We start from the raw sequence: 25,210 nt of genomic DNA, 5'->3' as shown, positions 1-25,210 counted from the left end.
TGAAGGATGTGTTTCCCCAAAAGAAGTAGCTTAACCAATTAGGGTGTTCTGCAGAGCAAGGCCTCAGGATCTCACATGGAACATACCCTTTCCTACTGGGCATTCATCTATAAGACATTTCCAAAATGGTGAAGCAATTTCAAGGCTTACTGACAGCAAGGAGAAAAAGCTTTACCTGGTTGTCATCCACAGTGTATTTAAACTTTTTAGCAGAGCCTTGAGCAAGAGATAGTGATGCTACATAACCAACCAGTGCTACTCCAAAAGCTTCAGTGACTACTTCAGGCAGGACGTTCATGGGTGGTGGTTTTGGTGATGGTAACCTATAAAAAATAAAGACAGTCCTTTTTACAAAGCCTGATACATAGCCTCAATACGCTTGCAATTCATGAAAATACAAGAAAAGCAATCTTCACACACAGCCAGCTAATTTTTGTAATACTTGTGACGTTTTTCAATATTTTAGATTAACAAGATCTGAGTCTATGGGGAACTGCAGATGAAAACTTGTAGAAGATGAACTAGTTTCAGATGGAGTATTCCATTTGTAAACTTCAATCTGAGAAACTATGAAAAGATTAAATTATCTTCCTTGCTGACAGATGAAATCATCAACCATTCCCTAATTTTGTAATGCTCAATAAAAGAGACTCTACTGCATACTTTTTCTTTTTTGTAGTTGACTTTTCTGTAATGTTTAGTTTAAATCTTTTAAACAGTATTCCTGTAGGTTATGAACAGTATGGACATTTATTTCATCTAATGAGACCTTCTAATTGGGACTGCAATGAATCGCCTCAGTTAAGAACCAAATCACCCCAGATTGCCTCTGTACTCCACAAAGAGACTTCACTCTCCCCAGAGCACAAATCAAACTGCCTAGGAGCCAGATTGAGCTCTTAAGGTTTTTCATACTCTCCACTGACAAGGCAGTTAGGTATTTCAGGTAAACGCCTAAAAATGCATAGGAATGGTCCAGGCTCTACTTCTGTTTTTCAACACTACACAATCTTCTCATTAGTTAGGAAAAAAATTAGTTCCTGATTGAGTCTACATTAATACAATTTAACTGAAGTTATTTAATTTAGCACATATCAAAAGCGCACACTTAGGTCTCTTTTAACTTCAGATACATTGCATGTAATAGCATGCCCTAAATACTTTAAAACAATTTTCTTTCTCAGGAACTTCACTTATTTTACTTTATCAGGGCAAGCTACCACATATGCACCCATGTTGTCTTGGACTTGTACTCTGTGAAATTGAGGGAAACCCTGCAATTTCCAAAGGAGAGATTACACAACAGCTATTATATTCCTTACTAACCCTTAGAATTTGAACATCCTCTCTAACATCTAATCTAATTTCTCTTTCCAGCTAATTATTGTGAATATTTTTTTTCCTTCTCTTCAAGGTCATGGAGAAAAATGTAATGCTATCTGTAGTCAGAATGCCCTTTTCTAGATTAAGCATATCTAAATCCTTTAAATTTCCTCAGAAATAACATTTCCTAAAATTACTATATAAGTGAGTGGAGAAGAACAAAGTCGAGTAATCTACAAGCCTTATCTCACTGCATGTCCTTTCTGCTACAGTAACCCAAGGTAACCCTCAAAAAGCAGCCTGCAATACTCTTGTAGAGAGTGCTCTGCCCTCCTGTCATACATCCATCAGCCATCAACAGGTACTTAGTACCTACTTTTTATTCCATAAAGTAATAATCTATGAAAATGTGCAAGAAAAGTCTGCATTTCTATGATGATATCTATACAGATGTACCTTGTTAACATGGGGTTGAATTGGGGGACAGTATTTGAGGAGATGGGAAATAAACATAATGGATTTTTGCCAATTTTTATTTCAGAAAACTACTTTGACCTCTTCAGAGAATGTTCTCAGAACATTTCAACATATTTGAAAGGCACGAGCTAATAAAAACACATTACCCTTCAGGAATATGTCCCACAACTTCAAGCCCGTAGACGTATTCCATATCAGCATAGTAGCAAGCAATTGATGTAGCAATTATCTATTGATTCAACATAGAAAAAACCATTATGTTTCTATTGCATTTTACTTATCACATGGTCCCTATTATTGCCATACCTAAGCACATGATATTCATTTATCCTTAGATCAATCCAGTAGGACAATGAAGTATTATCACAAAAAATTTTGCAAACATAGAAGAGATGCAAAAAAACCCTAAAATCTGTATGCAATAACAAATTTGGAAAAGATAGCTGAAGAAGAACTATGGTGGAGTTTGTATGTTCTCTGTTCATGAAAGGGATCTGTACGATTGTGTGTGAAACCCCAGGAACGTTGCCAATCAGTGTCCCCACTGCCTCTGTGCAACATGTGCCCGAGACCACTGCCATTCACACAAGCAGCTTAGAATGATTCATAATTTAGGTGCTCCTGAGTGGTCTGATTCAGCTGATATTCCCCGAGCACATCTAATCCAGATGGGCAGCGTCGACATCGACACAAAACACAGCAAAAAATGGGGCTGCTTCTTATTTTTATGTTCCAGCAGGTATAAATCTTGGGGAGGGAGTGAACAGTTTGTCCCTGAGAAGGTTCGAACTCACTTCCTACACTTTCAATGAGATGAACAGACAAATCCCAGCAGAACAGGCACAGGTACCAGTCCATGATCCTCTGTTTGCTGGTACATTTTAGCCAGTATTGCTTAAAAAGTAACACAGAAACAGATCTTAGAGGAGGGACCAGAACCACGCTACCTCTTTTTCCAGCATTTTGTCCAAGAAAAATTATTTTTTTGTAAATATTTTTTTCCAGCGAAAGAAGAGTAATTGTGATGATCCACTCTGAAAAGCACTGACCCTTCATTTTTTAAATTTTCTTTGTGATCTAAAGAAAAACAGAAACCTTCTGTGCTGGTGCTGATTATTTGACTACAGCTTAATACTTAAAGCAGGGATTTACAATGTAATAGCTAATTTCAATTTAGCCTATGCCATGTGAAAGGCCGTGTAAGTAAAACTACAGAAAGCAATAGCATACCTATTTAACTTTGTTGCAGATAAATAGCAAGCAACATCTAAGCCACAACTACCCAGCACAAGACTTGCCTGGAGTTACAACATGCCAATTATTCATTTTCTATTTCAAACTTCTTACACTTTAATATTCGAGGCTTTGTATTCTTGTGATTATGTAAAAACTAGTAAACACATGAAAAATGTTATACAAATTAGGAACGTATGCCATTTCTTTCTTAATTATTTAACCAAACTCTTTCCTGTTCTTACAATTAACATACAGCCATGAAAATGAGCTATCCATTTAATATGTGGCAGGTGTGGCTGTGGCTAACTATAGACAACACAGCAAACTTCAGCAGATTAGTTGAACCGCTAAAAGCTTTGTAAGCAAAAAGTCTGATATTTGATTTTGTACTCACCAAAACAAGATCGATGGGAAGAACAATTTTAATGTTTCTCTGAAATTTCTCATTCAGTTCTTTGACAAGAACAAGCACCACAATGCTCAGCAAGGAGAGAAGTAAAGCCTCCAACTGAACTGATCTGATATTCTCAAAGATGTAGGCATAAATCTACAGTGAATGGTAAATAACAATCACAGATTAAAAATTATATCATAACATCTTAAATAATCTGTGAGAGCTGAATTGATCCTGCAGGAGTTGAGTCATCTGACAAACTGGCCTACACTTAAGATTTTGCAGGGAAGAAAGTCAGCAATTCACTATTACTATGGACTTTGAACACTCAAAAAATACACTGAATATTTGTATATATGAATTTACAAGTTTCTGTTGGTAGAAGCCAAGAAGATTCCAGTAAATGTGATACATGTCCTTTTCTTATTCAGTCTCATTAAATTTAGTGAGATAAATGAGTGTTGCACAAAAATGTTGAGATGTTTCCATACCCAAAGATTTATTTTCAGTGTCCATATCTCATAACATCCATCAAGTTTAGTAGCAAAAGTTACTTCTGATGAAAAACTTTAAAAGACAGAAAGGAGGGATAAATAAAAGGAGAGAGAGGAAGAACAAGAAGGGAAAGAAAAATGCAGTAGTGGCTGGATGGAAGAGAAGCAACAGGAATCTTCCTAGATGAGCATCCTCTTCAGGACACCCTCTCCAGTGCACAAGGGAATCCATCCAAATACTTTTCCAGAGTAACTGTACAACTTCAGCAGGGCCCACTCAGTCTCCCCATTGGTTGCTGCTGCCCATTACACTAAAAGTGCTCCATGGACCATGCTTTTATCACATCCAAATGCTGCACGTGCTAGTGAGCTGTCAAGCTTGTGTATGTATGCTGTTGTCTATTTAAATAACTAATGTTCATCTACTAGGCTTGTTTCTTTCCTTAGCATACACTTGTAAGTTAAAAGCTGGAAAAAAAAAAGGTAAAAAGAGGGTAAGGGAAGAAGAGGTGATTTACACATCAGTGGCAACTACTTTCCAGGGGAAACTGTCCACAGCAAGGTGCAGGAATTGCAGGTGCAAGGGTGCAAGTGTGGGGCGTGCTGGACCACAAGGTTCACAGCCCTGCCACAGCAGTCCATTGGGTGCTGGGGAATGGATACATCACTGCACTTGGCATGCAGATTACAAAAGAGAACGAGACGACCGGAGCAGATACATGGAGCTGCAAATAGGATGCTTTCAGCTTTTCAAAGGTTAAGTTGTGGTGCAGTGTGCTGTAAAAGATGGCTAGAAGAGTATAGTCAGGTCTGTGATGAAGAAAGGAAATATGGTGCTGAACATAAGGAAGATGTGGAATAGAAATATAGAATAGGAATAGAGTGACCAGTAGTGATGAATAACAGGGATCACTGATGATTAATGCAATTTTGTAAGTAACAGCCTTAGAAGAATGCAGTTGCCTTCACACCAGCACAGATGACACAGTGAACTGTAATTTCAGTACTGGTCTGAATCTGAGGGTCCAGAAAATGAGACATAAATCAGTATGACAACAGATTAACAGAAAGTAATGAAAAAAATTGCAAGTTTACTGTAATGGTTAGAAGAGGTGAAGAAAGTCAGAGGGAACTTTGGTCCCAATAAACAAAGAAATAATTAGATCCCTATCACAAATTATTTTCAGGCTTCATGAATAAAAGCAATAGTCTAATGCCTGGAGGAAAAGAGAGGCAAGAAAATTGGTATAATACACATGCTTACTAAAGCTGCAGGGGAAAAAAACCAAGGTAGCCTCAGTCCCTGGGATTCTGCATTTATATTCTGGGAACTATTGTGTAGCCTGATATGTAAACCACGGAGAGAAGAGAAGTTAAAATCTAGGATGTAGATTTAGACTGCATCACAGTAACTTCTTTTTAAACCACAACATTATGGATAATAAAATCAAGCGGCTGAGGCTTGAAATAATAATATTAAAAAAAAGGAGTTTTCCCTGGTAATGACTCAGACCACCAAAATAAATGAAAAGTGACACTTGTCGTTTTATCAAAATAAACATTAATAATTTTCTGCCCCAGAGAACCCATTCACAAATACATGTATAAATCTAACATGGTTTGACAGTTTGGAGCTTAAATACATATATTTGTATTGCACAGGGAGAAGTACTAGAAAAAATATCTTAGGAAAGAACCTTGTTTTAGCAGAAAGGTGGTCAATATGATGATAAAAGTTTTTTTGTCCTGTTCTGATTCTATCACTCCTTGAAGAGATGACACTCATTTTGAAGAATGAGTAAATTAAAATAATTTCCTGATCTTTCCTCTCTCATGCTTTCTAAGAATATTTTCATAATCTACAATGGGAAAAAATATTTGAAAAACACCTAAAACTGGTTACAGACAAATAGACAAAATTTTAGTCCAGGCCTTGGAAATTTATCCCTTGGAATTGTAATTAAGGATGCACAATATAATCCAGCACAAACATTTCTCAGAACCCAGGAAAACATTTCAAAATCTACTTGTTAGAAAATATGATCTATATATGTCATAAATCTGAAGAATGGTAATGAAACCACAGTTTTTAACCACATATGGCCCCACTGTAATCAGACAATGTGTGGATTGTGTCTTGAGTGGCTTGGGACTAGTCTCTATACCCATAATTTTCCAAGAATGAATTTTCAAGAGAGCACAGGATTTGGCTCTGTGCCGAGCAGAAGATGTGATTAATTAGGATAAAAGGAGGTGATCTGGAAAACTGTATTGCAAACTGTGCCCACAGACTCACGAAAGGCTGTGCTAGATCTAAGATGAAGTGGTAAGAAAAGGGAAGAAATGGACTGATCGTTGAAGTCAAAGGGAAATGGGCTTGATTTGGAATGAACAGTGTCTACTGAAGTGTCAGTATTAGCTCTCTGTGTTTATGGCATTTAATTTAATTTTCCTAGACAAAGAGAGACATGAGTGAAATTGGGTGAATACGATTTGAATGAAGGCTTACAAAGAGATATGTATCAGCTTTTATAATTTCTGTTCTTCTTTATAAAAAAGAAGCTTCCATTTAATTCTTAAAATATATAGCTAAATCTTGTAGACCTTTGTCACAGCTTTTTCAGACTTTGCAATAAATACTTTATATGATCTGTCTTGTGTATTCTGTGGTGTTTCTCTTCAAATTGTGCCCTTCAGTATACGGTTTACATCAGTCAATGTTTTGTAGCTCGTACAAGTTCTGCAGTGTCTGCGGTACACTGAAACAATGCTGGCAGTAGTACATAGATATTAAATCATTTACTACACCAGGCTAAAGAGCTTCTACTGACTAGTCTGTTCCCAGGTAATCATTCTCTGAAAGCCTAAACACACCCATTTCATGATATGACCAGCAAAACCAGGAGAGCATTTCACAAACCACTCACAGGCTCTTCAGAAAGAGAAAGCGTGCGGTTCTTAACATGAATGTAGCTAACATATACTAAATCCATCTCTCTATGCTATACAGTTCACATGTTATACTGTCCAGTCAGTTACTGTATTCAGCCGAGCCGAAAATGTAAATCCTAAACATAAGGACCTAAAGTTCAAGCTTGTCGTAGCACTGGCATCTGATTCAAAGGAAATACTTACAAATGTTCATCACAAACCTCATTATGAATTCAGTATTTTACATATTTTGATGATGCACTTACTGAAATAATTTAGAAGTCATGTAGCAGAATTTAGTTTGATATTGCAGTGTACAAAATAATTTGTTGTGTCATTATATAATAAACAACATTCTAAAACACAGCAATAATATATTAATTGAGCTTTTTAATTGCCTCTTTTTTATTGTTGTTGCTAGTTTTGTGTAAAGATTTTTAATGGAAATAATCTGACAATAATATGAGGAATCAGTGAACTTTTTGGCAATCGATGCAAATTTGCACATAAGTGGAAAAAGCAATTCTCTAACTTTGCACACATATATATACTGACACTGAATGTCCCTATTCTCATGGGAAATTAATGGCTTTGTAATCCACTATATTTTCATCTACTTTCATAGGGCAATATCACATATATGAATAATGTAATGGTTTATATTCTAGAAACTATGTGTATTCTGATGTGCTAATGAAATGCTCTGAGTTCTTTTTCTTTAATGTAGATATGAAAATCCAAAAGATTCTAAAGTGAGTATAGATGTCGAGGTAAACAAAAGAATTAAGAGAACATATTAGTTAAAATATTTAATACAGTTTAATAGTAGATGACCTCACTGCATTTTCAAATATGTTTCATTATGGTGCTTATTAGACAATTGGAACACACTGTGGGGAAAAAAGTACAGGCGACTACTGTGAACTGTATAGTGAATAAACGGGGGGGGGGAGGGAAAAGGAGTAATAGCAGGAACATGAAGGATTTTTCAACACAACCACAAAAGACCCTGTTTTGGAAAGTCAGTTTGTTATGTTGCAGCTCATTATGCAGTGCTGCATTTTCTCAGAAACCTGTGGAAGGATTAAATATATCTACACTGGGATAAAAGGAAAATATGTTTTTGTGATTTCAGATATTAAGTAAATCTTGATGACACTTTTCTTCTCCCTTGTAAAAATTAGATCTTACATGTAGCCTTCCTTCACCATTTTTCTTTACCTTCGCCTTGTCCTTCCCATTTGCAAAATACTGATTGATGCTGCAATGTGCAGCTCAGTTGGAGTATTACAAACCATGTACAGCGAAAATGATATTTAATAAATTACATAAACTGTGTAAACACAAAGATCCCACAGGCTCAATGCCAGTGTAGTAGATATGTTCTCCATATGCAAAGCTCATTTTTACATATTTAATCATGATCTCACTTGCTATAAAGAATCCATTTCACGGGCTTGCCTTACTTTCAACTCTCCTATCACACTTTATTAAACATTCTTATTCTTGCTTTGCCAACCCAAAGGCTGCCTGAGGCAAAGCAATTGGCTTTGTGAGTGGGAGGTGATTTGGAGTGGAGAAAGAAAAAGAAAATGTGAGCAAAAATACCAGTCTTTGGGTTTCAAGAATTTGGAGTAAAGAACATGCCCAGAGAGACATGCCAAATTTGCCTTTCACTCTCTAGTTACATGTGCACACTAACACATATCTAATTAGTATAATTTTTATTATTTTATTTTATATATATATAGTACATTTTATTATATATAAAAAATTATTATTAAAATCTGAATCTGATGCTTCTGACTGAGGTACTGGATCTTCTTAAAGCAATCCATAAGTCTGAACAGGTACCAGAAACCTTTTAAAATACCTGTATGGTAAAATTGTCCCTTCTAAATAAGGAGACATTTTTCTTATTCTTTTAAGTTGTACAGAGGGGTTTTTGTTTGTTCATTTGTTTTCATGCAATTCTAAAGAGCCATTCAGAACCTTAACAAAATCAGGAAATATTTTCTTTGGAAAATGTTCAGAGGGGTTTCATTTCAAAAGTGAAGTGAATGGCAAAGAACTTTCTTCAAATACATTAAAAAATACAAGGGATAAGGGAATAGATTTCTTTCAAAGAATTTCAATGACCTCATTTATGATATCACCAACACACCAACGTGGAAATATTTCTTCGTATCACTGCTGTTCTTTATTATTGCTCATAATGTATATTTTGATTATGTCTTGGCTGTGGTGCTTAACACCAGTCATATCTAAAAGATGACAATATTTCTATATATAAGTATAATCACCATGGAAACACCATGAAAAAAAGGCTAGTCACATTTTATATTAAGAAGTATTTATGAAAAGGCTTTAAAAAAATTAAATAATATTTTGATATATGATGAATAGTCTTACAGGCCAACTGACTACTCATAAAAATAGCTATGACACTTTTAGTTATGTCCCTACAAGATAAATAACTTGTCAAGATAAATAAATTTTATTTATTGCATGCTCCTGATTCTCATTAATAAACTGGTCCTGTAAAAAACTTACCAATGGATTAGTCATAAGAAATGTTATCAAATTTATAAAATATTATGAAATAGCAGTCTAAACCCAACATATTCTCATCACAGAGTTCACATTAACAAATCCTCCCAAATAATAGGAAAAAATGAAGAGCACAGCATTACAAGAAAATATAGTGCTTTTAAATAAGGTGTCTTAATTTAGTGGCTAACTAGACGAAGCCTCACTTCATCTGGTAATCAATTCATTTGTTGCTATAAATGCAATTAAATCTCACCTCAGCAAGTAAATAAAATTTTATTATGAGCAAAATACCATTTTGACAAATACTCTTGCAATATACTCTTGTAACTAATGCTTTTGTAACAAAATACTCTTGTAACTAATGCTTCTGCCAAGAGATTATGCTCACAGCACCTAAACTCAGGGTTTATTGGTATAAGTTACCATAAAGAATATGTTCTTATATCTTTTACGCAATAAGACTATACAGCTTGGCCCTTTAAGGTTTCAGCCAACAATATCTACTTTCCAAAGGGAGTAATCACGATACTGTATGAAAGGCTGTATGCATTGTACAAAAAATACCTTAAAGCTGTACATTTTCTGTGTTTTTGGCAAAGTAGTATCATGTCATAAAGCAATGAGTAACATAGGTAAGGTAACTTTTGCATAGGAGATCTACAAATCATGGTTTATTTTCCTTTTACCCCAAAATAAGCTGTCAGCTGTCATTCAGCAAAATATGAAGAAAATATGTTTGGACTGGTGTTTGGACATATCCCTCCCACATGCTGATCCAGAAAGAGTTAATCCTCCCTGTTAAAGTGTGTAATTGCTCAGGATAATAAATGTAATCATTGATGCTGTAATACAAATATTTCAAATTGATTACTGTATCCTTTCAAAAGAAGACCCATTTCTGCTAATTCTTCATCAGGTTTTCCTAATCTGTTCTCACAAACAGACCTAGCAAGATTAACATTTTGATATTACATCTTCCATTCATTCACACATATGCCTAACAAATTTCTTACACTTATATATAGCCAAATAGTGCAGTTATTTAAGAACGTATTAGCTAACGGAATAACCCATGTCTTTTACTGAACTCACATGAAAAAATCCCAGTGGTCCTGATATATACGGCATTTTCATTCCCAGCAGATACTTCACTTGTGAAGTCACAACATGTGTAGCTGCTCCCGTGGTCATCGCGCTTATCACTGGTTCTGTTAACAAGAAAGTGGCACTGCCCAACTGCAGCATAAACATTGCTACCTAAAAGGCAAAGGTACGAGTATCAGCAATTACAATAAAATGCAGCTTCCTGGTGATAGGAAAATGTGCCAGCGTCCTTTTAATAAACTGTAAGATAAATAAGATAAAGATAAGAAGCAAAAATCCTTTGAAGGACAACAATACCTGAAAACAGAACCCACTGAAGCTCTGTGGGTTTACCTTACTCACATCACTAGTTTACCAGACTTTAACATTAGTTTAGTAAAAAAAGAAGATCAGAGAAACTGTCTTCATGCAATGCTTAGTATTCTCTCCCACTTAAATACGTGAGCACAAGAAACACTATAAAAACATCAGCTCAACACAGCAACATGAAGTAAAGCAACTCAAAAGGCAAGGGTGATACTAAGACTCATTCCTGCCCCAGTGCTATTCAGCCTGCACAGGCAAAGGGCCGTATATCTTTGTCCAGCTTATAAACTGCCAGCACGTTAATACCAGGATTCCCAATGTTAGTAATTTCAACAGCTACAAAATGTGTTAGGTGCTAAAACTACAGAGCGATGAGTCCATGGTGAGAGCTCCATCATCCCACAGAGCCCTGCCCCACCCCAGGCTGCATCATCATCAGTTTTCCTTCTCATGCAGTCACACAACTGCTTTGCTCCTCCTGCGGACCCTTAGTCTCCTGATACCCCACTGACTCTGCACATACAGTTCAATATACCATGATACTTGATGCTCTCATGCTGCAATATCATAATATCAAATACATCAAGTATCACCAGTCCACTACCTCTAGTTACACCAGCTTCATATGTTGAGGTGTCTGGGTTTACAGGTATCCAGGTGAGGAAGCAACAGAAGTTGCTTCACATGGTGGAGGATATAAAAATATTTATCTTCTTTACAGACAAAAAGGGATGTTTATATAGTTATGTGTTCTGTATGAACAAACTTTATAAACTTATAGTAAAAGTAAACTATTTTAAAGACCTTTAAAATCTGCTTCCTATGCATGTGGCAAATGCTTGACCTAACTTAAAGTAGAATATATGTATATAGTCAGAACACTTAAAAAAGGAAGAAAACTTCAATGTCCAATTTCATAAACACAATCACATATACAAATTGGATTTCTCTGCTAGAAATAGAAGAGCAGGCTTTGGCTCATCTGTATTTGACCTTGAAGATTATTTCAGCTTTGTTGCAATTTTTACAGAAGTTATTTCAGAGTACAAGCATATAATGAAAGAATAACATTCCTCTGTAGTCCAGGAATCTGGACTACAGCTGAATCTACAGCTATTGTAGATACTTTGTAGCAATATAAGCCAAATACCCAAGGTATTACTGTGTCCTGCTGCATTTTCTCCCCTTATCCTAGACGGCAATCACTCTTTTCCTCTGAAGAATGAGATCTGACACCTCTTAATTCCTTGACCAAGGTTGTTACATACCTACAGGTGCTACTGTGGTTTGCATAACAATTAATCCCTTTCAGATCCATATTAAGATATTAAGTTATATTTAAATCATCTCCTCTTAAAATGAGTTCTGCAGATTCATTAGATAAAAAAACAGTTTCATACATCTATAGTCTTGCATTTGTTATTCTTATGCCTGAAAAGGTACATGTTCTTGGCATAAAGTTGTTCATTACAATGCTTTCTAAGAGGATTATTTTGTGTTTAGCATACTAAATATCATCCTTTTGGAATATGTGACAGTCATCTTTGCTTTATTTTGTTTTGTTCTGAAGCTAAAAGAATAATTCTAAATGTTATCATTCTTTATACCTGAACACCATTTGTGTTTTCATCATGAACCTCACCTGTACTCAGTGAGCCATAATAGCACGAAAGATATAAAAATACCAAAGTGAGTGGCTTTTAATTTACCACAAAAAGCTCTAGTGAACAATTTCCTCTTCCATCTGAGAGATTAATTCTGAGATTTTTTTTTCTAATTCCCCCTAATAGCATGTGAATGGCACTGTACTACGAACAATCAGAATATCGATTGCCATTCAAGATTGGACCCCAATAGTGATAATTACTGTTCTACCCTCAGTAAGTAACAATTTAGTTAGTTGGGCCTAAAACTGATAATTACTAACTTCAGATATTTTGTTTAGATGTTTGTTCTAATAGTGCATCTATTCATGTATTTAGAACATTTTTCACAGTAGCAAAGTTCAATAAGAATTAAATTCTCCCTTCCCTAGTGAATTTTTGTTTGTTTTCTAAGATCAGTTTGCATTGTATGGATGCAAAATTTCTAACTGTGTAATAGCTTGTTTTCCAGAGAATGAGATGGATGTTTATTTAGCTGTGGAATCAAAACCGCAGAGACAATTCTGTGAACTACATAATGTCACAGAGAAATATTAGTTAATACTAGCATTTCAGATGAAGTTATTATGGTGAATTACAGTGACATGGAAACATGATTGCAGGACTTCACAACTTCAGCACCACTCATATTTACTTCTTTTTTTTAACTTTCATTTTTTCACTTTAAATCTTCATTTTATTTTAGGGAGATGCTTCACAGATAGTAACTAGAAGGTCATATTTCAAAACTAGTTTTTATTGGGTTTTTATAACCATAGGTTATGTAAACTACATCCAAACTGTGAGTATGGTTTCAGGTAGACAGTTTCTGCACCCACTCAGTTAAACAAGCAGCAGCCTACATTTGATTCCCGCCTGTTACTACAGAAGGTAGCTCCAGAAACAAAAGCTTCATCAGCACGTACATCTTAGTATTTATTTACATTCTAGTTAAATAAATATAATGTGCATCCACGTATCTTCCATGGTGAAGATCTAATAATGAAGCACCAGAACAGAAAACACCCAGGGAGGAGAGTGGGATTGTCAGCATAAGCTGCTGTGAGAAACTCCTGCTGTCCTTGCAACATGAGTCATCTACAGAAACTGCTTAGATCAAGATGGGGCAAGAAGCTGTTCTGAAACCAGTCTCCCAAATCCAGTTGCATGTGAGTTTCCTTGACAGATAAAATTTTTAGCATTTATACAGGCCCAGACTGACTCTCCAGTGAACTCTCCGTGCCAGGCAACAGGCACATAGCTTGGCTGCCACTGCTTTTTTGGGTAAACACCGTTTGAAACTAAGCTGAGCTGACAGCATAAAATTGCATCACATTGCATTATGTCATAAAATGTTTCACCCACTAAGCAATAACCAAAATGTAGGAAGTAAAATATTCTTAAGGACATTTCTAACAATCTACTTTATCTTCATTGTGGTTGTGATGCTCAGTTTTGAGGAATTTCCATCTTATTTTCTGATATATGGCATGATTTTTCTTCCTTCTACAGATGAACTACAGGGAAAACTGACAGTGAAGTGTCAGAACAGCAAAAACTAAAAAAAAAATAAAATAATGTCAAAGGTAAATGGGTTTCTCTTTTCGTTATTTATACTAATACTGGGCTTTTCTTAAACTGTAAAAGAAAGAAAATTTTCGCATATTTTCAGATTGTCTCCAGAATTGTCTGTTTTTCAAAATTCAGTTTCTAGGGGATGAAGGAGTGTTTTAGAGAGAGAACAATTATAGTGACAAAAACGGTTTGAAAGGCACATAACTAGTTTATTTGTGCAGCTTTTCCAGTACATCATACTAGGTAAAAAGGCTCATTAAGAAATAGCTTTCTTGAGATGAACTTTGCTTTCGCCAGGTAGACATTCTTGATTAAATTAATGTGAATGAAATCAGGAGCTGTCAGGGAAAGGAATAAAACACAGGAGAAAGTAAGGAAAAGCTGCCTTGAGTTAATGCACAGTAAAGGAGAAAAAGTCATGGAAACAAGTTATAAAACCAAGTGATTAGACAGAAATGGTGGAAGGTGAGATTTCTGAACAAAAATATAGAATAATATTGAAAACTAAAGTTTAGAATGGAAGAAAGATAATACACAGGGAACCTTTTCCTGCAGCTGTCTTTACTGTTCTGGAATTTGACAAGTAGAAGAAGAGAACAGGGTTTTAGCCAGGAGAAGTGAAATGAGTAATTGAAAAAAGCAAAGCCCTCTATGTTCATTAATTCAAGCCCTTTTGGTTCTTGTCCACTTTCAATACTTTCTTCCCATGACAACACGCTTAGTTTATTATTGTTAAAATTCCACTCTCACTGTGTAGTCAATCTAACTTTATGGCCAGTAAAATTTTTTATCATTTAACAGCTCTTTGGGAATCACTAATGTCAAACTTTTTGTCCACAGTAATTGAAAGGCTGATATCGTGTTACCCGCTGCTTGTATCCAGTTTTAGAGAATAGATTTTAAACCTCTCAAAACTCAATGTTCTGGAAGATGCAACTTTTTTTCACTGTTAAAATGAACAAAAAGTGGTGGTATTCTTTCCGGTAATTTGCTGCATGGGCCAAGAAAACAAGGTCAGCCATCAGGAATCTCTCTTGGAGGGGAGCAGACTGTGAGCTTCTCATTTAGTATGTTGTATCGGTTATCTCAAAATCAGAGGTTGCAAAAGTGAAGACATCTATGGACCACCTGGAGACAACAGTCAGACACAGACAGTTCCCCTTAACTAAGTCATCCATTTAAAATTCTTCTCAGGCTGTTTCAATATACATTCTAATTGTTAGCTTTTGGTCTTCCGAAATGCAGCTCTGAAGTTCATTCTGGATGGCTTGAGAGTGTTTGGTAGCTTCCGGTGGTGTGTGGAGTGACCTTTCCTCACTCCGGGACCTGTAGAAGACTTCTTTCTATGGTCTTTCTGGACTAATATGTAGCATGCTGTACAATTGTGGGAACCAGGACTGCCATCCAGCCCAGTTGTATTTTTCAATAAGCCTGCAAGAAGTTATTTCCACTGCGAAAGAAAAGTTAACTCTTTTCCTGATTATCACTGTATAATAAAGGCTCATGTTTGTACCTCATGAAAAACTCTGTGTAACATAGAATAGTGCAGCATAATTTTCCCCACAGGGAAAAAAATCTTTGGACATGAATACTAACCTTGCAAAAGCACACTTCATCTTCAAATGTGCTCATTCGTTACTAAGTAAACTGATAATAGACCATGTAAATTTGTTCTCCTGATAACCAGAAATACTTTCTATTTTCAATACTGTATATTAGAAACAAATTAGAAACAAAATGTAAGTTTTTATAATGCAGTAGCTGAAAAATTTACCAATGAAACTGTAGAAGACTCGAATGCAATAACCACCTATTTCTCATTTACAGCAGAGTAGCACAACTGAAGTCTGTAGCATTGCAGTCCTTAAGAGAATAAAGCCTTTTTTTTCTAGGATGAACATTATTTTTTTCTCACTTTGAACTGCAAGTGGCTTTCCTCTGTTTATTCAGCAAATTTAATGTTGAATTTCAGTTTAGTATATTGATGTTTTTTATAGACACCTATATTTATGCAAGCGTTCCTGCACATGTAATATAATAATGGGGGGGGGAAAATCTTACCTAAAAGCCTTTCTTTTGAGGTGTTTGTTTGTTTTTAATGTTATAAAGGCATCATCCAATTCTAATTACAAAATTCTTCCACAGGCATCTGTTATGTTCTGCCATTTCCTCTCCCCATCAATACCTCAGAGGTATTTAATATCAGGGAATAATTCCATTAACTTGATTAGCTTTCCATGCCCTGTTTATATGTTTTTTATGTATGTTACACAAACATAAAAAATGCTGCACTATACCTTCCATTCTGCTTTTAAAAATGAAATTATGTCTGTGAATGCATTATATTAAATGTTTCTGGTAATTACAGGTCTTATTTTATGTTTGCTTATTTTCTATTTTAATACTGTTATCTTCATCAGAATGCCTCTTAAGATAACTGAAGATCTTCCCTCTTTTATGAACACTTCCTCAAACATTAGATACAAAAAGTAGTTTAGCAATCTGAAATCGATTACTTGAAAAAAAATTAAACAGCTAAGCCCCAAATTTCAAATCCTATAAGCTCCACCTACTCTTATGTGATGATCAGAAACCAGTTCTAATTTATTTCATACCTAGATGGCACTGAGATTCACAAAGCCTGCTCAGAGCTTGCCTCACACACAAGCGCACACTTATGGGCTTCACAAAATACAAGCCAAGCAACAGCAGCTAATCACAAAAACGCATCTCTTGCCTTTGCCTTCCCTCCATGACTTACTATTTTGTATTGGTTTTTTCCTTTCTTTTCTTTAGCATTATTTGCCGATTAAAGTACTTAGCCAGGGTACTAGAAAAATACTGTCAAATTGCTTTTGTGGCCAAGGAGGTTCAGGTCTTTGCCTACTATTTCTAAGATGGAACCAGCTGTTTTGGAGAGGGACGTTTCATCCTTTGTGTGGAAGCTGCTCAAGGTGTGGAATAGTCATAGCATCAGTCATCTTTGTGTAGTTAGCAGCTGGTTAGAGCACTGCATTTTGACTTTTTTCAGAATAATGAAACAGTAGACACCATAGCTCAGATCTGCTCCCTTCACAGAGGAGTACCATCCCAACTAGTTGTCAACTACACTGACAATTCCACTTTGTGTATTTCATTGTGTCTTCAATGGAAAACTGTTGCCTCAAAATGCATCAACTTATTCCTCTTGTGCCAGAATACCACATCTATTCCAGGCTATTCATTAGCTTCTAGTTTAACATGATAGGTAGAAGCAGGTCACTGACTTAGCTCCCCATTAACAGTAAGATATGCCCTGTCACCTTATCTGGGAACTGCAGCAGCTGTTAGCCAGGAGCCTGGAATCATGATGAGAAATGTGGATTCTAATGCTTAGCAGCACCTGGGATGATAACAAGGTCAGCCTTAATCACAGCCTTGATCCAGACTTTTACTTGCGTATTGTGTATCAGTAGTTTCAAGGCACTCGTCTAGGAAAGAAGTATTTTAATCTCATCTCTAACCATTAAACTCACATAAATGACTAGTGATGGCACTACAAGCACCAGTTTTGTTAGCATGACTCTGATGCAAGTGGCATTACTGACCTGGGAGAGAAGCCCATGCACATAGCCCAGTTTCCTATCAGACCCACTTTGAAGATGCAAGCAGAGTATTTTCTAGTTCTCATTCCAATCAGGCTTAAACAGGACATAGGCTGAGATGAGTCAGCTGGTGTGACTGGAGGCATGTGAAAAAGCAGAACTTTTCAGAATGAAAGAGTAAGAAGTCTAGAGGATTTACACACCTAATGGGATTCTGCAGCAGCCAAGCAAAAAAAATCTGCATCAGGTTTTGAAGTTAAATCAAATGCAGGCACCAACTTCCCACTTGAGGCATTTTGGCCTCTCTGGGGGCAACGTAGGAGATTGTCAGGCTGTGAAGGCAGCACTCCCACATGAAGAGCTCTGTGTATGCTCAAAGGACTCTGTTATTGCAAGCACCTTGCATATGGATGTAGTGTTGTGTTGCACACACTGGTGCAATGGGACAACACATGCAGCAGCCAGGCACAATGAGCACCAGCTCTACTCCATACGTTGTCTATAGGGTTTCCCTCATGCTGCTACCCCAAGTCATAGTTCTGTAACCAATAAAAGAATGAAAACAAGTGCTACAGAAATCATCATGCTTACTGATATTTCCTACTGACTAACATAAGCATATGCCCCAGTTCCTGCCAAGCATGTGAGCCACTGGAGATCCCATTCCAGGCTCCTTCGCTCATCCATGCACAGTAGAGGGATTCAAAGCACCGAGCGCAGGGGTCTGGGTTTCTTTGAGAAGGTTTCTACCCAGGAGGTGTTGCAATGTTGAGTGCTGGAACATCTCTTCCATTTTAATATTTACAAGGAAAGAGGGAAACCTTCTTTGAAGACCTAAGCAACTGGCAATGGATAAAGGAACTCAGCACTTGTGGTCAGAATAGGAAGAGAGAAGAAATTTAAAAGACCTCTGATCATTTGAATAAGCTTTGGGGAATCACTTAAAGACATCTGTTTTACTAATTTATTTTGCTTTAATGATGGGTGTGTGAACTCTAAAGAGAATTTAAAGATGTTTTCCCTACTGTTTTTAATTATTGAATATTGTATAGTATTTCTCTTCAAGCCAAGAGCAATAGAAAACCTCAGGAATATGTCAGTGCTTACCAGGAGCTGATTCATGATTTTTTTTTTCTGAAGGAGAAGGAAAAAGGGCACCAACAGCAATTTAATATTATATTAGAGCTGACTGAATGTGGTCTTAATTCATATTGCAACACCCTAGGAGCATGTATACATTTAAATTTCATACTACATCTCAAAAAAGGAGCAGCAAATTTTTAAAACACATTAATTTCATCATTCATGAACATTGGACCAGATCCATGGTTCATTTTTCTCAGAAAAGTGAAAAAAAAAAAAAAAAAGCATTACAAAAGTCATAGCTGTCACCAGTGCAATGCATCAGTAGCATATAGAATGTGTGTGTGCCACTGACCTGAATGATTCCTCCCAGAAATGAAACTGCTGCTGCAACTCCAATCCTCTGCATTTCAAACTCAGATAGGCCCAAAACTTCTGAATTATTGTTTGTAGTGAAATTAGTGCTGACTGAAGGAAGGAGACGCTCAACTGCGTTGGCTGATATTAAGGAAGTCAAGGCAAAAGTACCTACAAAAAAAGCCACACATCAGTCACCAGTAATTCTGTATCTGTCTGTACTCATCACTCACTGTCTCTTTCTCAAAACTTGGCCGTTAGTGCCATTGTTGTGCATCCCTGTCACGATAAGAACAATTTTTAAGGTAATCTTGTAACACACATTTCTTCATGTAAAATACCATTTGTACAGACAATTTAAATGTAAATTTTTTGGTGACCATATTAATTTAGACATGTTAACAAAAGAGGTTCGAACACAACCCACAATTACTTCAAGCTGTCAGAAAGGCTTTTAACTCACCCTGGATGAGATGAAACAGCTTTTCGTCTGAGAATCCCAAATGTTTACCATTCAAATTTCTAGGGCAATTAATTCATGCTATATATACAGTACCTAGCCCATTATAGTTAGCAGATGTGCAAGTTCAAAACCTCATCAATCTGCACTCTAAGAAATGGAGGCAGATTATGAGAGAAATTTTTATTTGCTGAGAAAGGTAAAGCAAGTTGAATGACACGCAGATAAATAAGGATGGTAATTCAATATAAAAAAGCACAAACACATTCATGCAGAGATCTAGGAGCGTGAAAAATGCCTTACTGTGTCAGACAAATGATCCATCTTGCCCAGTACTCTGCCTCCAGCTGTGGCAATCAGAGGTGTTACCCAGGGAGAGCACACAAGCCTGGCCATTTTCTGCAGACTATTCCCCTCATAATTTCCCAGCATCCATAGCTGTTGTGTCAGGGAAGTGTATCCTTATCTATCCCTTTTAGATTTTGTTTATGGACTAGCATTCACGTATCTGTCAAAGCTCTGTTTGAACCTGCTTGTATTTTGTGCCTCCACAATGTCCTCTGGGAGCAGGTTCCAGAAGTTCATCATCTGCTGTAGTTTTCTTTAATCTATACTGTAAAAGCCTTTTAAAGTGATGCCTCTCCCATGTCACTGAGCTCTCCTTATTTCTGCTGTTGCAGGGCACAGTGAACACAGTTCTACCTTCACCTCAGACTTCATAGAATAAACCTCCTAGCATGAATTCCTTGGGAACCTACCAGGGACACCTCCACCATGAAAAATGACCACTAATTCCTACCTTTTGCTTCTTATCCTTTAACCTGCTAATAATTAATAAAGGACTTTTCTTCTATCACAAGGACAACTTAGTTTCTTTAGTAACCTTTGGTGTGGAACCTTATCAGTAGCTGACCCTTCTGATATCTTACATTCAAAGTATTTCCTTTTCCGATGTGCTTCCTGACACTCATACAGTACTCTAGGAGGTTAGTGAGGTAGGATTTTCCTTTACGGGAGTCATATTAACTTCTCTCCAACGAACTCTGATTATACATATATTTCAGAATTCTTACTTTTATTATAGGCACATCTGCAGTTCCCAGGGTACCTTCCAAAGACTTTCTGACAGTGAAATTACACTGGAAACTTGACAATTCTGTGACCATGTCACAGAATGTCCCTGTTACACCTTTGTCAGGAAGGTATCCTACCACTTTCCTTCCCAAAGTCTTGAAGTAGTTGTATTTGAAGAACCTTTAACTAACAGTTGGATCATCCTCTCCATGGCATTCTTCAAATCCCTTCTTTTAGCCTTCTAACTTCCTGTATATGTTTGACCTGTTACATTTCATGGCTTTCCTGCTCATCTCATTTGTCCAAGCTTTCCGTTTTTCAAGTGCTAAACTCTTCCTTATGACATCCCCCTTAATTATCCTGTTGAACCATGAAGGATTTTTTTTGATCACATTTTCTTTTTTGCATCATGATACACATTTTACCTGGGCCTATAATTTTTTTTTTTTTTCAAGCAACGCTCAGGATAGTTGTATATTTTTCTCTTCAGATTGCCCGTTAACAACAACAACAAAAAAGTTTACAAAAAATTGGATTTGAAAACAATTTATATAAAATTTTATCCAAAATCAAAGAGCTGTATGTGGTATGATGACAGATGAAGCGCTCTCAGAAGATGCCTCAAGTTCAATTACACCAAAAACAGTCAACAAAAAGGTGTATGGGTTAGTTGCTCAGGTGAGTAATCTTTTAAAGTAAATCATCTATCTCACAGAAGAGACATTTCAAGTGAGTAAAAGTTGACAAAACTGGGCCATTGATGAATTTTCTATTTCATATTAGCATGGCAGACTTCACTAACAAAGGGCACTTTTATAGCCCGTATACATATGGAGAGCCCTGCTGACCTTACAGAAAATGCTGGCAGGCGAAGAGATTGTCATCAATGTACATGAGTAATTATGGAGCATTTGGCAATCTGAGGCAGGTGGTATAGCTCCAGTTCAACCTGCACACCGTAACACCTTAACCAAGGCTGATGGGACAAATGCATGAGACTTTCTACTGAAAGGACCAACAACATATGTCAAAGACATTTAATTTAAAAAAATCTTTGTGACTACAAGAGAACATTTCTGTTGGGTTTTTTTTTTTGCTTAAGATTAAATTCTGTAATAGAAACCTGTGGAAGGAACAGGTTTCCACACCAAGGACTGTACAGGAATCCACAACCAGGGACCTGTGGGACTCAGAAAATCATTCTCTGAGTGGGAATCCCTCCCAAGAATAAAAATCAGACTTAACAGCTTGTACTTACCCTTTTTATCATCCATTTTCATTACTAGAATTTGTGTCAGCCAGATACTTTTCTGTTTTCCTGCATATGATCATATGATGGATTCTTGTCTTCCTAATAATCTTACACCAACAAACTATTGATAATACACTGCTAAATCATTCATTTTGAAACAGCTTTTTAACATAGGTTCATGTTTTAATAAATATACTAATCTACCTCTACTCAAGAGTCAAAATTACTTTCCAGATTCTAAATTTTCACTTTTTTTGGAACGCTTCTCTTTTTTTACATGAGTTGAATACATTCTATCACTCATTATAGCATCAGATCACTAACAGCATTCACAGATCCTTCTCAAACACCAAAAGACTCAAATATTTTCTGTGCTTCTAGGGAAAACAAACCTTCAGCTTTCCTCTTTCTCTAAGACTATTTATAGCTGTTCAGCAATTTTCAATAACTTAACAGCAACTTTGAACAAAAAGTGCTCAAAATATGTGGCTAAATTCTTAGTAAAACATTGCATACACTCAAGAGCATACACTCAAGCAATCAGATTCTGCAGACTTAATTTTGTGTGTGATTACCCCAAACCATCTTTCCTCCTTTCAGCAGTTTTCCTCCTTCACAAGGAAAACATACCTCCTCCCTGTTAAAATCTTCTGACAACAACAGAGGCTGCCTCCCTTCACCCAGTCCTACTGGGCCTGTCTCACCCTTCCTGAGAACTTCAGAGGCCACCAAGTGCCCACTTCTGCACACCTGAAGTGCTTGTGGTTCGATCTCGTGAGTATTATTTCTAACTTCCATCCATAATTTGGTTTCTTTGGAGTCAGAGCATTCACCAACCTATTAGGAGATCAAAGCCATTCAAGGCTTGCAGCTACCGTTGGCTCTGCTGAGGGTAAGCAAGTAACTCAGTGCTACTAGCATAGTAGCTAGGGCACGCCTTTCACTGCCCATCTAATTACTCTGCAAGTGGACAGGAGTTATACTGAACTCATTGGGAGAATCTCTATCTTTAATACTGTAGCAGGTTATAGGCACAGAAAGCTTTTTTCCTGAGAAATGCAGGTTTTGTGTTTCAGACAGGTGAGAAGTAATGTGTGTTTTCTGTGGTATAAGAAGTGATTGAGCCCTTTTCATTCCTCTTTGCACATATCTTGTTGGCTGAGCCCTCTGTTAAAATCTTAGCCCGAAGCAGATTTCTAGAATTAAAATACAAAAGCCTTTAATAAACTAATTTACAAAGGAAGTGTCAATGCAATATTAAATCATAATGGCAGGAGTAACTCCAATATATTCTTAATGAGGCTCTTTGAAGTACTTAAACTGGCAAAAAAACCAGTTGTAAAAAGAAGCACAAAACCATTTTATTTGTGTTTAGTCTCAGATAACTTTCCTTCCACTGGGCTTATAACACCCACAAAAAAAAGTTTTGGTTTCCAACTTCTTGTTTCTGAAAATGTTTTTAACAAATAGACACTTACCTGTTGCAACATGACGTCCCATTCCAAATATGGCGTAAATAATGACAGGGAAGAAAGAGCCATATAAACCAAAAACCGGATGGACTGAAGACAGAACAGCAAAGGCCAGCCCTATAGAAAGTTGAATGGCATTACTTCACTAATGAAGATAAAATGTTCTGCATGCAATTTTTTTAAATGAGGAAACATCTACTATTTTATTAGAGCAGGAAAAAACACACCTTCATTTACAAAAACCTTGAGCATAAGTCAACTACTATACAATTAGGATCAGGAAGGACTGTGGAAGGGTTTTCATCAATTGTCTGTCACCAAAACCTCACACTTTCTTCTGAGTCCTGGTCACCAGCAGAAACAATTAGGTCACAGATACAATCTATGGCACCAGCTACCATGTTTCCAGGTTGTCTCCATTAGTCATTCCAAACGTTTTTTATTAGCCAGTCCTCACAGGAGGAAGCAGCACCATTTCACCCCTACCCTTGCAAACATGGCTTTGAGACTGCCAGGGCTCCAGGCAGTCAGATGGTTATTTCTTACAAACAGTTCAAAACCTATAATTTTGGTTTGGATGGAGTGTGTTCAGTCTGCTTTGTTCTAATTTCTTAAATAAAAAAATATCCCAGTGTTCATTGTCTTTAGATGCCTGAGTTTTTAATCCTTTAGCTATTAACATTTTTTTCATTATGTAAAGCTGTGAGTCCTGAAACAGAAAGTATTTGATTTTCATATTGAGATGGAAATGAACTGAATTGGTTAGGATTTAACTTTACAAACTTACCAGTTACCTTTATTGCTTAGCTGTAGACAGCATCCATCTTTTTCTTAGAAAGCCCAAGAATATGTCAAGAAATCATCTTTTACCAGAGACATTCCTGCAAAGCAGCAGCTTTGATTGTTTAACTTTAGAAACCTAAGACAGCGACCAAGTCTGCATTGAATTTTTGCAAGTCAGCAGAAAGAGACAGTCGCCAGACTATTCTTCAGACCAGCAGCCTCTACTGCCATTTCACTGCCCCTAGGAACTAAGAGTAGGAGAAATGGCCTGGCAGAGTTGCCCCATAAATCTTGGTGAATACCTTGCCGTGCAGTGGGGAAGGCAGGACTGGCTTCTGTAACGCACAAGATGCTTTTCTAAGGTCCACCTTCAACCTGAGTGGCCAGTCTAAGCTAGTGTATATGTGTGTGTGCTGAGAGAATGAACATGGCAGAGGTGATTCAGATCTATGAAATGGGGCTGCCTTCTGTGTACATTTGAAATTTCCAAAGAAAATTAAATGCATAGTATTAATTGTTCTCACAATTGTTCTCGCAAACTTTCCTGACTGCTGCAGAAAGCATTTTTTACCTGAAACATTGGTGTATGGGGTTTGAATAATATGCAAAGTGCCAAAAGAGTATCTTTGTTTATAGGCTTTCAGTGGCAATTCTCAAAATTTTGATTCAAGAGTTCTCCTCTTGTATTTTCGTTTGAGTCTGTAACAAAGAGCACATGATAGGGGAAGGCAATAAAACGCCAGAAGGCCAGAGGCATCAAGTTCCCTGTGAAGTAAACAAGGCCTAACAGTTCACCTGTTCTCAGAAAAACATTACGGTGAAGATCTTGCTGAGATGGATCTTACATGGATCATCTTCACTCACACTGCACTCAACAAAGCAGCACTATCACTTGTGACTTGGAGAGGAGAGATTTTAAAACATTTATGTTTCAAAACTTTGATGCCCTTTTAAAAACAGAAATAGACTTTGTTGCCCTTCTGCCTTTTAATTAGCATATGTACAATCATTGCTTCTGCTCTTTTCTTGTAGCACACCACTATCATGAACCAGAAAGATCTTTGAAATTATAGTTCTACATCCATGTTCCCATGATCAATAGGCATAAA

General features: G+C 36.7%; 1 protein-coding gene across 1 annotated transcript in view; it reads right to left on the bottom strand.

The window, feature by feature from the left end:
* Positions 1-25,210, bottom strand: part of SLC26A7 (solute carrier family 26 member 7) — a 69,485-nt gene that overhangs the window by 28,778 nt on the left and 15,497 nt on the right. Inside the window, exons 2-7 of the mRNA XM_040586680.1 lie at positions 23,325-23,435; positions 19,059-19,231; positions 10,501-10,665; positions 3,431-3,583; positions 1,947-2,029; positions 176-323 (exon numbers count right to left, since the gene is read on the bottom strand). Of these exons, the coding sequence (XP_040442614.1) occupies positions 176-323; positions 1,947-2,029; positions 3,431-3,583; positions 10,501-10,665; positions 19,059-19,231; positions 23,325-23,435 (833 nt within the window). The remainder of the gene's footprint in view (positions 1-175; positions 324-1,946; positions 2,030-3,430; positions 3,584-10,500; positions 10,666-19,058; positions 19,232-23,324; positions 23,436-25,210) is intronic.

The sequence above is a fragment of the Falco naumanni genome, chromosome 3 (assembly GCF_017639655.2).
Source record: "Falco naumanni isolate bFalNau1 chromosome 3, bFalNau1.pat, whole genome shotgun sequence".
NCBI classification, from domain to species: Eukaryota; Metazoa; Chordata; class Aves; order Falconiformes; family Falconidae; genus Falco; species Falco naumanni.
This window is presented reverse-complemented; position numbering and strand designations above follow the sequence as displayed.